The sequence below is a fragment of the Melospiza melodia genome, chromosome 27 (genome assembly GCF_035770615.1).
Source record: "Melospiza melodia melodia isolate bMelMel2 chromosome 27, bMelMel2.pri, whole genome shotgun sequence".
NCBI lineage: Eukaryota > Metazoa > Chordata > Aves > Passeriformes > Passerellidae > Melospiza > Melospiza melodia.
In genome coordinates this window covers 10,064,247-10,077,202 of record NC_086220.1, presented here as the reverse complement: position 1 = coordinate 10,077,202, position 12,956 = coordinate 10,064,247, and the positions used below count along the sequence as shown (strand labels likewise).

At 54.1% G+C, this 12,956-nt stretch overlaps 2 protein-coding genes across 4 annotated transcripts; both read right to left on the bottom strand.

Moving 5' to 3' along the window:
• Positions 1–996: 996 nt before the first annotated feature.
• On the bottom strand, positions 997–1,942 carry SH3BGRL3 (SH3 domain binding glutamate rich protein like 3). Its single transcript, XM_063177388.1, has 3 exons — positions 1,814–1,942; positions 1,411–1,578; positions 997–1,119 (listed from the first exon to the last, which is right to left on the bottom strand). Exons 1-3 carry the CDS (start codon positions 1,859–1,861, stop codon positions 1,054–1,056), a joined length of 282 nt encoding a protein of 93 aa, XP_063033458.1. The 5' UTR covers positions 1,862–1,942; the 3' UTR covers positions 997–1,053.
• A 397-nt stretch (positions 1,943–2,339) lies between these two features.
• On the bottom strand, positions 2,340–12,574 carry CEP85 (centrosomal protein 85). Of its 3 annotated transcripts, XM_063177349.1 has the most exons (13): positions 12,481–12,573; positions 11,810–11,953; positions 9,226–9,887; positions 8,445–8,578; positions 7,567–7,684; positions 7,103–7,288; positions 6,613–6,765; positions 6,370–6,524; positions 6,060–6,180; positions 5,594–5,644; positions 5,403–5,510; positions 4,701–4,929; positions 2,340–4,426 (listed from the first exon to the last, which is right to left on the bottom strand). In XM_063177349.1, exons 1-13 carry the CDS (start codon positions 12,533–12,535, stop codon positions 4,263–4,265), a joined length of 2,280 nt encoding a protein of 759 aa, XP_063033419.1. In that variant the 5' UTR covers positions 12,536–12,573; the 3' UTR covers positions 2,340–4,262. The 3 variants fall into 3 exon arrangements, with proteins under 3 accessions (XP_063033419.1, XP_063033420.1, XP_063033421.1); XM_063177350.1 differs by lacking the exons at positions 11,810–11,953; positions 12,481–12,573 and adding an exon at positions 10,194–10,904; XM_063177351.1 differs by lacking the exon at positions 4,701–4,929 and having other exon boundaries at positions 4,262–4,426; positions 12,481–12,574.
• Between the last annotated feature and the right edge of the window lie 382 nt (positions 12,575–12,956).

Below are 12,956 nucleotides of genomic sequence, written 5' to 3'. Positions count from 1 at the left end.
ATTCCCACACGTCCTGGGAGCCTCTGATTAGCAGCAGCAAGCTAAGGTGTTAAGGTCTTTGTGTCAGGCTGCAGCAGCAGGCACAACCCACTCAGCTGGAAATGACTCACAATCCTTAGGTAGGGCGGTGTTTAACCTGTAGCCAAAATAAAACTGAATTTAAAAGAAAGGCAAGAGCGGCGCCGTGAAAGGTCCAGTAACATTTAATAGCATCTCGGAAGACAACACTGGTTATAAACTTGCTTTTTGGCAGGAAAACAAAATGCACTTGGTCCAGGATCGCAAACAAGCCAACACAAAGAGGAAAAGATGGGACAGCTGGAGCATCAGCTGTTGTGGGGCAGCCCTGAGCCATTCACGCTCACCAGGGAGCTGCTCGGGGTGGAGGGCGGCCAGAGCAGCACGGATCCCACTGCCAGCCCCACCCATTCCCCAGGCAGCCTGCAGCCCCAGCCCCACCGTGCTGGGCACTCACACCCAACTCTGTGCAGTACTTTTGCATTAAATTAAGACAAAAAAAAAAACAAAAAAAAAAAAAACCAAAAAAACCCAAACAAACAAAAAAAAAAACAACGCACCCTTGCCATAATCTCTGCAGTTGAGATGAAGAGGAGGGAAAAAGAAAAAAAAAAAAAAAAAAGGAAGTGAGGCAGCAGAATTTACAATTTTAACAGCAACTGGGAGAAGTGGGAAGTCCCGTGCAGCCCTAAGCCCCTCCCTGGCGAGGCAGAGGAGGGGGCTGAAGGCCAGCATCACCTCACACAGCCCCAGAGGCTTTGCTGTTTACAGAGGCACTGGAAGCTGCCGTGAGCCAGGCCCAGCTCTGCTCACAGCCCGAGCGGCGAGCGGCGCTTTCTTTGGATCCCTCTGAGACGAGGCCGGGGTCAGCAGGAGGGACTCGGAGGCAGCTGCAATGAGGAGTTTTGGTCGAGGGTGTTTCCCTGGGCTGGGATGCAGGTGGAGGTGCCAGGACAGCGCTGACAGGTGAGGGTGGTGGGAGATGAGGGCGCTCAGGAATGCAGGTAGAGTCCGGGCTGGGAGGGGAAGCGGGGCTCAGGCCAACTTGAGGAACTCCTGCAGAGTGTTTTGCTCCACAGCTTCCACGAAGAGCTCGTAATCCTGCGGGGAAACGCCACAGGGTCACTCCCGAGGCAGGAGGGGCCCTGAGCCCACGGCACAATCTGCTCCGCAGCCCTGGCACAGCCGCTTGTGCCAAGGATGACGGGACAAAGCGGGCACAGCCCCACTGCCACCCAAACCCCCCGCCCGGGTCCCCTTTTTCCCGAGACAAACAGCCGTGCTGGTCCCTGCGCCTCACAATAAATAATTTACACGGCATCCTGAAGGTGTGCAGCACATCCAGGACAGGACAGCACCCACCCCCAGCCCCGGCGTGCAGCACAGCCTCACCCCGCAGTACTGGTCCCCGTTGACGATCTGGGGCGGGATGGCTTTGGGGTTGCCTGCCTTGGCCCTCATCTCCTCCCGGAGAGCGTTGTCCTGGGAGATGTCCACCAGCTCGTACTTGATGTTCTTGCCGTCCAGGATTCGGGTTACCTCGCTCTGTTGGGATTTGATCTGGAAGCCGGGTGGGAGAGGAGCGGGTTACGGGGGATGGAGCGGAGCCCCGAGGGCGGGTGGGCACACACCCAGCGGGGCCCGGGCTGTGTGGGGCAGCCAGCACGGAGCGCTGCCTCTGGGGACGGATGGGGCCGGTGCAGGGGACAGCGAGGATGGGGCGGGGGGGCTGCGCTGCAGCACGGACGGGGCCGCGCAGCCCTGCCCGGTGCCCGGTGCCCCGCCCGGTGCTCACCTCCCGGGAGCCGGTCACCGACGTGCTGTAGACCTTGAGGGTGCTCATGGTGCGATCGCGGCCGCTCCCAGCGCCAGCCCGGCCAGGGGAGCAGCGAGGGAGGGAGGGAGGGACGGAGGAGGAGGATGGACGGAGGGAGGGAGGGATGGAGGGAGGAGCGGCAGCCCCGCCGCCGCCCGGCCGGCATGTGACTGCGGCGGCCAATGGGGCCGGCGGCACCGGGCATGCGAACTCGGCGGGGCCGGCCCCGGACACCGCCCCAGCGGCACCGGGAACGGCCGGCACCGGGAACGGTCGGCACCGCCCCAGCGGCACCGGGAACGGCCGGCACCGGGAACGGCCGGCACCGGGAACGGCCGGCACCGCCCCAGCAGCACCGGGGAGCCACCGGCACCAGCCCGACAGACACCGGGAGCCACCGGGCACCGCGGAGCCAGCGGCCCCGAGCCGTCGCTCGCACCGGCAGCGGCCCCGGAGCTCCTCTGTCCCTCCCTCCCTCGCTCCCAGGCAGGACGGCCTCGCACGATGGGGCAGAGCAGCTTTATTTGATACTCCAAATACCCGATACAAACAAGCGCCCAGACAGAGGGTGGGACAAAGACACCGAGCCCAACGGGACCGGGCACGACACCGGGGGACACGCGTGGGATGAGGAAGGGGGGACGGGGAGGGAACACCGTCCTGGGGTGTTCTGCAGCCCAGGATTTCCCCTGCAGCAGCAGCAGACAGCACAGCATCACCCTCAGGGCCTGAGGGGCTCAGCCGAGCAGGAGGATGAGGAGAGGACATGTCCCCATGGAGGGGACACAGGACAGGGCAGCCCAGCTGCTGGGACAGAGCCAGGCGGTTCCAGCCACAATAATCCCATCTCAGAATCACCTCTGCAGGGGCAGAGGGCACAGCTGTGCCCTCACAGCACACCCAAAGCCAAGGGGAGAAGGAGATGGAGCCCAAGCCCCCCGAGAAGCTGCAGGAGCCAGCAGAGCTCCCAGCAGTCAGGACAAACAGAACAGCTTCAAAAACAGCCCTGGAAATGTGTTTTGCTCAGTACACAGCACCAGCAGCCTGGGGACGGACACAGCCAGGAACACAACACCCAGGGACAGCAGGACAGACAGACAGACACGGCTGTGTGCTCCCTGTGTAGGACAAACCAACCAGTCCCCCATGGTGGCCAAACACCGAGAACAAAACAGATTTGGTCTTAAAATTGTAACACAAAAGAACAATAAAAGCATTTCTGCCAAACCCAGGGCTCACAGCCCAAGAGCAGCCAAACACCACAAGTGCCAGCAGGACTTTCCCTGTCACAGCTTGGGCGTCTTGCTCTTAAGATGAAAACCCAAGTTCCACCCTCAGACTCAGTAAAGCTGTCCCTGGGGGTAGGGAGGGTGGTGGGACAGTGAGACTGATCCCTCAGGGACTCATTCAGAAATGCCATCACCTGCAGAGGAGCAGGGAAGGAGGGACAGGGCTGGGACAAGGCCCAAGTGGCCACAGCTGGCAGAAGGGCTCCCTGTGCCACCCCTCCACATCAGGAGCAGTATGGCTTTCTCCAGTAAAGCAGGGGTGTCCCCAGGGCACAGAGGCTCTGGCAGGGCCCACAGACACTTGGGGCTCCCCAGGATGGTTTGATGGCTCTAAAAGGCAGTGAGAGGGAAGAGCAGCCCCTCCCCTGCCAGGGGATGCATTAGGCACGGAGCAGAGTGGGGGCAGAGGGTTCTTCCAGCCCATTAAGGCACTTCAGCACCAATCCACTGGCTCTGCAGTCTGGATCACAGCCCACTCCCAGTGCTGATGCAGGGGGACAACAGGCTTAAGGCTTCTGGGGTAACAGTGCCCAGGGGGAGCAGCTCCAGAGTCTTTTAGTGTTGCTTTAGTCCTCAGCTCGTGCTGGCTGCTGAATGGCTGCATTACCTGAGGAGAGCAGGTCCTGCTCCATCAGCCCAAGGCAGCAGCACCTCGATGTAAATGCCAGCAGTGGAACTGGCACAGCTGCCTGCCCGTGGAACCCAGATATCCCACAAACACCCTGACAAGCCTCTGGTCCCACAGGACCTGCACAGGGAGGTTATCAGCGAGACCAGGGCGTACATTTCCTTTCAGCCACCATTTTAACTGTCACACTTGCATGTTCAGCATTTGACATGCCTGCAAGGCAAGTCAGAATCCATCTCCCAGCATCAGAGGCCACGGCAGCTCCAGCAAACACAGCATAAAACACATCCCACAAGATCAAAGCTACTGCAAAGCCTGACACCGGAGCCCTGAATTATCCCAGTCAGCAGCTGAACACTTCTGGCCACAAACCCCCCCATTCCTCACAGATCAGATAAGTCTTGTACCCAAGCAGAGGGATGGTAAAGTGCTGAATAGTTTAGGGTTGTAGGAGCACAAGACTCCTGAGAGGTTCAAGTCTTCATTCCCTGTCTTACTTTGGGAGTGCTCTTCACTGGGTGATGCAGTTGTCTCCCATGTCCTGAGCGTATCTGTCAGATATTGCAGTCCTCAAGTCCTCCACCTCTTTGTGAAGCTCTTTTACCTGCACCAGCTTCTTGGCCAGTCCGTCAGGGCTCAGCAGGTCATCCTTCTCCCTCACAGGGTACTGCACAGCTGTGGGGTCACAGAAGGGAGGAGTTTGCTCACACGCAGTTCTCAGCAAGGATCGCACACATTTGCAAATCAGCCAGAAAAACCAACTCACATTTGCAAAAGAGGTTGTAATAACTGAATGCTAAGTAGAACATGCACCTTTGAAGCAAGCCAAGCACAGAAAGAGCATTCAGAAGCCCAGGAAGAGCACTTTCCATGCTCTGTGTGAGTTATTTCATTCTGCCACAGCACGGACAGAAGGGTTTGCTCTGCCATCGAAAGGAAGGGTACTCACAGTGAATGCCCAGGAGCAGGGAGAGGTTGGGGTCCTTGCCCTGAGCCCTCTGGGTGACGATGCTGTAGACAGACTGTAAGTCCTGCAGGCAGCTGGCCAGCTCCCCGTGCAGCTCCTGGGCCAGGCGGGCAGCGTCAGCAGGCAGGGGCTGCGCCGCCAGCTGCGCCTGCCGCAGCTGCTCCTGCAGCGTCAGGTTCTTCTCTATCAGCTCCTGGTTCTGCACGGACAGCTGGACACACGGACAGGGCACGTCAGGGGGCGCCCGGGGCAGCACTGGATGCTGGAGGCAGCTGCTGTGTGAGGGGAGCATGGGGCAGGGGCTGCAGGGCATGCAGCCCTCCGGGCCGTGGCCAGAGCAGCGAGTGTCACTGCCACAGGGGAAGTGAAGCTGCACTGTCCCTGCCAGCCAGAGCAGTAAAAGCTTCCAGGAGCTGGTGCACCTTGCCAAGAGGGCTGGGAGGGAGCTCTGACCCCGGGGCTGTGCTTGGGCTCCTGTTCTGCCGCCCCCAGCTGGCAAACTCGGCCTCCTCCATCCTATCCCCATCGATTCCCGAGGCACAACCTGCTGTTTCTGCTTCCCAGCAGGGCACAGCTCCCTTCTCAGCCCTGACAGGACAAGGACTAGCAGGAGAGACTGAGCTGCTGACTAAATTCAGGGCCTTGCTCAGAGACAATCCATTGTTCACTCAAACCCCCCCTGACCTCTTTCACGGCAGCCCGGAGCTGCTGAAGAGCATTTTCCCTCCTCATTGCCTCCTCTCTCAGAGCTTGGCTTGTCCCCTCCTCCTGGGCCACCTGTTCTTCCAGGTTCTGGAACAGACCATGGGAACACAGTAAGTAACTCATTTCACAGCATATTGTCAAGTTCAGGGTCCCTCCCCATCACCTCTCACCTTGACTTGCAAGGATAACTGCTCCATCTTCTTCTGCTTTTTGTCCACAATCTGGAATTAAAAGCAGAGGCATCAGAAGTGGCCACCCAGATCCAGAAATACCACCAGGAATTCTCCTTCAGTGGGACAGCATCTCCTCTCCTCTTTCCTGTCCATTTACTGCTCTAATCACAGATGCTCTTAGGAGTGCACTTGGATAAAAGGCACCATTAGATTTATGAGCTTAAACCAGACGTTGTACTCTTGTGGCTTTCCTCTCCCCTCTTCTGCATTCTGCAGCTTCTCCCCAGCATTTCTGGAGAAGTGTGTGGTTATCACATCAAGAACAGCTTTTGGCACCCTGCAGTCTGCAATTCCAGGAACTGCTGCTTTAGTCTGTCTTTAAAAGTCCCCAATTTCCTCTGAGTGCCTGGTGTGACTCAGCGGAAGGAAAAACGTGTGATTCCTGCCTGGGACAGCCCCTTACCTTCCTGAGGCAGTCACACTCCTTCTTCAGAGAGTCATGCTCCATTTTCTGCCTCTCCCCATCCTGGCCAGGGGCTCCTCTCTCTGCATTCTTTGCATACTGCTGCAGCTTGTCCTGCAAGCTGCAATGAGCAGAACCACAGGGCAAAAAACAGTTTTAGTTACGATCCCTCCCTTACTTAGAGAAGGGAAATTAACTTCATATCAAATATCAGCATTGCCCTGTTTGCATCCCAGTCCCCCACCTGCCAGGGCTCTCCTCATGCAGCAACTCCTGCAGTGCCAGGATGAAGCTGATCCCTCGTTCCTACCTGTGCACAGTGGACAGGAGCTCCCTCTCCTTGTGCTTTTGGGTTTCCAGCTGCAGCTCTTGCTCCCTGAAAGCAGCCTGGACATCTCCAAGCTCTGTTTCCAGTGTCAGCACTGTTTCCTGCAGGGCAGTGGTCTTCAGTTCAGATTCCTTCAGCTGCAACAAAAGAGGAGTAGATGTAACTATGGAAAAGCCACCTGAGCAAGTATGTGAGGTCAGCATTGCAGCTCAGAGGAAGTTTTACCTTCTGACTCTGTTTCTGGTGGTCCTCAAGGGTGGGGAGATCAGCCAGGTATCGTTCCAGGGTCTCAATTCTCTGCTGTCTCTCTCTGTTTTGTTCAGATTCCTTCTGGCACTTCTTTTTAAGGTTATTAATGTGTTTGTCTCTTCCCTTTACCTGCAGGGACAGTTACAGACAAGTTTATTTAATTTCTTATTTATTCTTCAGTCTTCTGTAAGCCCACTCATTTAGGTTTTTGCATGCCACATAATGCCAAAATACAAGATCCCCTTCACTCGTTTCTGCTCATTGAGAGAAAGACGGGATTTTTTTTTGTTAAAAGAGGAGGCACTGAAATGCTTATAACTGCAGGAGGAGAGGCTTTTGCTTGTAAACCATAGTCTACAACAAGATGAGAAAATACCTGTAATTACAGAATGCCACAGAAAAGGTTCACTTCAGCACTACAGTGACAAGAAAACACGCTCCCATCTCCAGAGCAACAGGATCATACCCTTTCCTCCTGTTTCTTTAGCTCCTCTGCATGTTTCTGCACCGTTTCCTTCAGGGACTCCCGGCCCCGCTTCACATCCAGCTCTGCAGCAGCCAGCTTCCTCTCCAGCTCAATGTTCTCCTTGCTGAGGCTCTCAGTCTTCTCTGTGAACTGTGCTCGCAGGAAGGTGTTCTCCCTCTGCAGCTCCTGCAGGCACAGACAGCCCCTGAATTTGGGGGGGTTACAAACTGCCCCAGGGCTGTGTGCTCGTCCTGCCCAGTCCCCAAACATCCCTCAGCCCATCTCAAACAGCTCCTGCATCACCAGCACAGCTTTAATCCAACCAAAGGGACACAGAGGTGATGGTGACTCCACACAAGGGATAATTTATAATCTGACTGTGCACAGTCCTGCTCAGCCAACACCTCAGCAGCACTCTGGGCCATGGCATTCAGCACCTATTTTGTCCCTGGCACCTGCTGTACCTGCATCCTCAGCATGTAGAGGTCTCCATAGGATGCTGGGCAGCCCAGCAGGGCGCTGTGCACCTGCAGCTCACTCTCACGGACCTTCTGCTCCAGCTGGGAAATGTGCTGCCTCTGTCTGCAACAAAACAGGCAATTCACTGTTCCCAAACATAGAGAGCAGCAGCACAGCACAAACAGAGCCAGCACAGCACTGTGCTCCACTCAGTGACAGGCAGAGCACAAACACAACGCTGCCACTCAGGGCTCACCTGCAGAGAAATAAACACTTTAACCGTTTTTACAGTTATTATTAACTTTTCTTCCCTTCAAAAACCTTCCCCCAGCCATGATTACAGGTAAAACACACAAGTCTTGCACGTTTTGGAGGATCCAGCTAGACTCTGGAGCTTAGGAGGGGAATGAACAGACAACGGATGACTCGAAATAAGGAAGGAAAGGTATTTACAGTCCAGATGTTGAAGGTACTTTTCATTAGGACTTGTGCACCACTAGCCTTAGATAAGAGAAATGTTGTTTGCCAGCCCAAAGTCACAACCCCCAAATTTAAAGTAAAGGTCTCAAAGTCCTTAAGCAAAAGAGGCAGTTATTTTGACATTCCAGATAATCATGATGTGAACAGAAATCTTTATCCCTTATAAAACACAGAAAACCATAACTAAAATTAGTTTATTTGAGCCCTTCAGGATCATTGTCCTAATTTCAAGAAGGAGAGAAGAGCTCAGGTTGTTTTCTGAGATTCTTATATTGCTCTTTGCAACAAAACAAGATCAGCTGGGCAAAAGGGACTCTTTTGTCCAGAAATGAGCCTTCCTTGGTACTTTCCAAATGGAACTGGACTGGACTCTTTGAACCACATGTCAGCATGAAAACCTCACCTGTCAATGAGGAGCTCCTTCTCCTTGAGCAGGTTTTCATTGGAGTTCAGGATATTGATCCACTGGGCTGGGTCAGGTGCAGGCAGGGATGGGGAACACAGAGAGGAATGGGGGCAGGTGCCTCCATTCTGTAACTGCAAGAGGAGACAAAACAAGGAGGGAGAGGTCTGTGCCCCACAGGGGTAATTGCAACACTGCTGCAGCTATTTTGCACACTGTGTGCTCATCTGCATGCCAGGGCAGGGCTATTTCAGTCTCTGTTGATGTCCAAGAACAAGAAAGTTTGCCCAAGCACAAGTGGAGATTAACAAATAATTTTAGATCACTGTCCTAGCTCGCTGGAAACAATTTGTCTCCGTTAGGGTACAGCTGGTGGGAGGTAGTAAACAAACTGTTTCCACCTAGTAAACTGCAGCGAGTTTCATGCATTTTTTTCAAAAAAAAGTCATTCTTAACCCTAGCTACAGAACAAAGCCATTCTAGACACTGCTTAAAACCTCTTGGCATGCCTTTTCTTCCCAGTTTCTATCAGACAGGGCATTTCAGCTCCTGATCTGGCAGGTGGAGCAGGCTGTAACACAATCCAGGGCTGCTCTGCACCCGCAGCGTGTCAAACGATACCTGTGACACCACAAGCTGTAAAAACAGACCCTCAGGAGACTCCTGCTGTCACTCAGGGAGCAGCAGCAGACATTTTCCCCCCGCCTCCTTAGTCTGGGACAACAGCTCCTCACTACAGAGACAGGAAAGGTTTCAAACTCACACAGCCACAGCCGCCTACCTGCATCTGCTCCACCTGCAGCCGCACCTTGTCCAGCTGCTGTTTCCAGGCACTGAGCTCGCAGATTCCCTGGTGGGAGTGCAGGGCGCAGCCTTCCTGCAGCCAGGCTCGGCCTGGGGGAGCTGCCACGGGTTTGGAATAGAAGCTGTTGGCCTGGAGTCCCGCTGGCATCGCCCTGCTCCCGCCGGGCCACGGCTCGCAGGTTCCATTGGGCCCCGGCGCCCGTTTGCTCTCTGGCAGCACCTTGTAATGGTCCTTCCCTGCCTCGGAGCTGGGGCTGAGCTGCTGGCACCTGTGCAGGGGCTCGGTGCACAGGCTGTCCGTGAGCAGGGACTGGTTCAGGGTCTGCTCCACGGCAGGGGTGTCGAACTTCCAGGCTCCCTCGGCGGCGGCGGGAGGCCAGGCGTGCTCGCAGCCCCCGTCCCCCGAGGCCCTGCACAGGCGCAGCAGCTCCCTGGCTGGCACCTGGGAGGCCTTCCCGGCGCTCAGCTCCCCGTTCCTGGCCAGCCCCGGCCCGGCAGGCTGCGCAGAGCCCTGGTCCCCTGCAGGGCACAGCTTGGAGGGCGAGGCACCCAGCGTGGAAGGCATAACGTGGGCTGTTGGAATGGTCACCTGGGTTTTGATGGGGTGGAATGAGGAGCCGCTACTGGAGTTGCAAAAGTCTGGGGGCAGAAGAAGAGTGATACTCTAATTACAGTCCTGAAAATACAACCCTCCAGTCAGCTTTCCAAAATGATCTCAAAACCAGCTCCTTTCCCACTGAAAGCAGCGGCAGCATGACTCAGGCACACCTGTGTTCCCCCTCACTACAAGTTTCAGGAGCCTGCTGACCTGTTCCTACCACCACGGGAAGAATCCGAGTTTAATCCATATTTTTAACATTGATTCAGGATTATACTAGAGTAGATTATCTTTCTCTATGTTTAGAAATCAAGTCCTTGGTACTGAATAAAAAGGCTGAAACTTACAGGTCTGAACACTGAGCCCGCGATCCCGCTCTGCCCGTCCCACAGCTCAGCGACTCCAAAGGGTGAGCAGAGCTAACAGGAGCCTTCCCCGAGCCCATGATGAGCCTGCAGCATTGCTGACCCGAGGATCTGACCTTCCAGCTCCTGCAGGACACCTCGGCAGAGCCCGTCCCAGAGCAGGGCAATGGCTCTCACCTACGGCCACAGGAAGTGAGGCAGAGCCCCTGTCCTGCCAGCGGGGCACCAAACCTGGCTGCAGGCAACTCGGGGTTATTCTTAGCAGCTCTCAGATTTCAATACAGCAACAGCGAGGGCTGAGAAAGGCAAACAGCAAAGTGTCCGTTCCCACTCCTGTCCCGAGACGTTCTGAGTCAGAGGAACTCCAGGTCTGTCCCAGGAACACACTCCTGATTTCCTCATGGCTTTGGCCCAAGGCCCATCGCCATGTGATGCTCCAGCCAGTCACCCTCACACCTGTTTGTGCCCTCCAAGCACTGCTACAACAATGAACAAACACTACAATTTCAATACAGCCCAAATCAGGCTGTGCAAAGACCAAAACCACGCTAAAGGAAATGGCAGGAAGCACAGGGAAGTGAAATATTGAGAACTGCCACAATAAAGGCACTCAATCCTTTCATCACAAATGAGAAAATGTCTCAGCACAGCCTGGACTCCAGAGATCACCATGCTGCTGGGCAGCTGCAAGCACATTCACCTTGGCACAGGGAAGGGACAGAACCATTTCCTTTTGCAGCCCCTAAATTTATCCCCTGGTGTCACTGTCAGGCACCCGAGGTCCCTGAGCAGCACATCACGTGGGGGTGCTGCAATCAGCTCCCAGAGTGTGCTCGGGGTCCTCACAACAACATTTCTGACTAATGTTCTGAGCTCAGCGTGCCCCAGCAGCGGCCAGGCCCGCGGGTCACCCTCGGCTGTGACAGAGCCCAGCAGGGTCATTCCCCAAAGGAAATCATCTCCCCTGCCCCCAGCTGCCAAACGGTGTTTGATCATCCTCAGAGAGGCCTGATGGAGCACTTCAATGTGTGCTCGTGTAGTATTTCCAGCAATAATTCCAACAGCCAGACCTAAAGCCCCCATTTCACTAGCACGTTACTGACACCTGCAATCTCCATAATCATTCCAAATCTCATTCCAAAGGCTCCCTGAAACACAGGGATGTGTGAAGTGTTTTAAGGAACACCACAAAGTCCCTCATTACTGAAAAGACAATCAATGAAGGTTAAAATAACAGGTGGAAAGGATTGCTGGGACCAGAAATTTCAGAGAGCGCGCCTCAGCTGAAGGCCAGGCTGCAGAGCTCTCAGCTCTAACACTGCAGAGCCAAACACAAAGGCACAAGTTATTTCCTTAAAACACAAATTATTTCCTTAAAAAAAAAAAAAATTAAATCACCCAACAGACTTGCTGATAAATCTGTCACTGGACAAAAAGAACCAGCAAGTCACCAAGGTGGCTTTTGGTCAGTGAAAAGCCCTGCAGTGAGACGATAACCAAGCTCAGGGACACAGTGAGTGTAACACAGCCCTCCCCTGGGTTGGGAACAGCTGCAGCACTGTGCCAGGCTGTGCCCCAGGTGCCCCTGTGCCCCTCACCCTCGGTGCTGTCCGAGCAGGAGGTGCCAATGCCCCCGTCCCTGCTCTCGGCCACGCTGGGACAGCGGCTCAGGGACCTCAGGGACACCATGGCTGCCTTCCACTCACTCTCCAGGGACTGGCTCTTCTGGCAGCTGCTGGGGTCTGCAGAGATAAAAACACAGATATTCACCCTTTAATTAAGCCATATATAGTTACCAGTGCCTCCAAACCCCAAGCACTCCTTGCTTCGCTCCCTGAGTTCCTGTTAAAAAAATATCATTTGCTAAAGGAAACATCAGGAAGCACAGGGAAGTGAAATAATATCAACAGGAGACTGAAAAACAACCTTGGTAAGGAAGTCAGAGTGCAGAAGCTGTAAATTATATTCCCATTGATTAGTTTGGTCATGTTACAGCCAGCTGGTGCTCTGACTAAAAGGAGCAGCACAGCAAAAACGGGCAAGTTAAAGAGATATTTTTGCATTAACTCTAAAAAACTCTCCCCAGCAGCTTAAGGGAGAAATTCCTTACCAAATGACTGCTGAAAAAGCAGGCAAGGGCAGAAAATAAGATTTTTTTTTTTTAACAAAAAGCTTCTGGTAGAGAATCTTCTGAGGGCCATGCGTTTCCTCAGAGAGAGTGAAACGGGATCTGACAGCAGCAGGGCTTTGCAGAAAGGACTGTCCTTACCCAGTGGGTTCCTCTGCAGCAGCCTCAGGTCTGGATCTTTCTCAGGAGCAGCCATCTTATCTACCTAGAGAGCTGGATAAACGAAGAAAAACCTTATTTTGAGTGAGTATAAACCACACCCCGTTCCCACTAACCAACACAGCAGCTACTCATCAGAATAGCACAGCATTTGGTATTTAATTAGCCTCTTCTCCCAATAACATCTAGTTTTCCCCTGCAGCAACACTTTAAAAAAAAAAGCAAAATAAACCCTTGTAGTTTTTCTTTATGCCTGTTTGCACCATTCTCCAGGTATTCAGCAGCACCTTCCAGCTGTTATCTGTGTCTACAGAGATTAAAAATTTCTCTTTAAAAGTCTCAACTCTCAACCAGATCATTTCTGCCCTCTGTAGAGGTCACTAAGCAACTACATGAGAAAAAAGTCCTTCAAAATTCAGCCTTTCTGTGCCATGAATGGCAATCCTTATCTGCTCAGA

Bases quoted from the DNA above. Each gene is read 5' to 3' on its own strand.
- SH3BGRL3 (XM_063177388.1), bottom strand. From the start codon at position 1,861: ATGAGCACCCTCAAGGTCTACAGCACGTCGGTGACCGGCTCCCGGGAG. The intron at 1,579-1,813 runs GTGAGCACCGGG...CCCGGCTTCCAG, and splicing joins CGGTGACCGGCTCCCGGGAG to ATCAAATCCCAACAGAGCGA. The intron at 1,120-1,410 runs GTGAGGCTGTGC...GTTTCCCCGCAG, and splicing joins ACGGGGACCAGTACTGCGGG to GATTACGAGCTCTTCGTGGA.
- CEP85 (XM_063177349.1), bottom strand. From the start codon at position 12,535: ATGGCTGCTCCTGAGAAAGATCCAGACCTGAGGCTGCTGCAGAGGAAC. The intron at 5,511-5,593 runs GTGAGAGGTGAT...GGTCTGTTCCAG, and splicing joins AGTTATCCTTGCAAGTCAAG to AACCTGGAAGAACAGGTGGC. The intron at 4,427-4,700 runs GTGAGTACCCTT...GTGACCCCACAG, and splicing joins CCTGCTCCTGGGCATTCACT to CTGTGCAGTACCCTGTGAGG.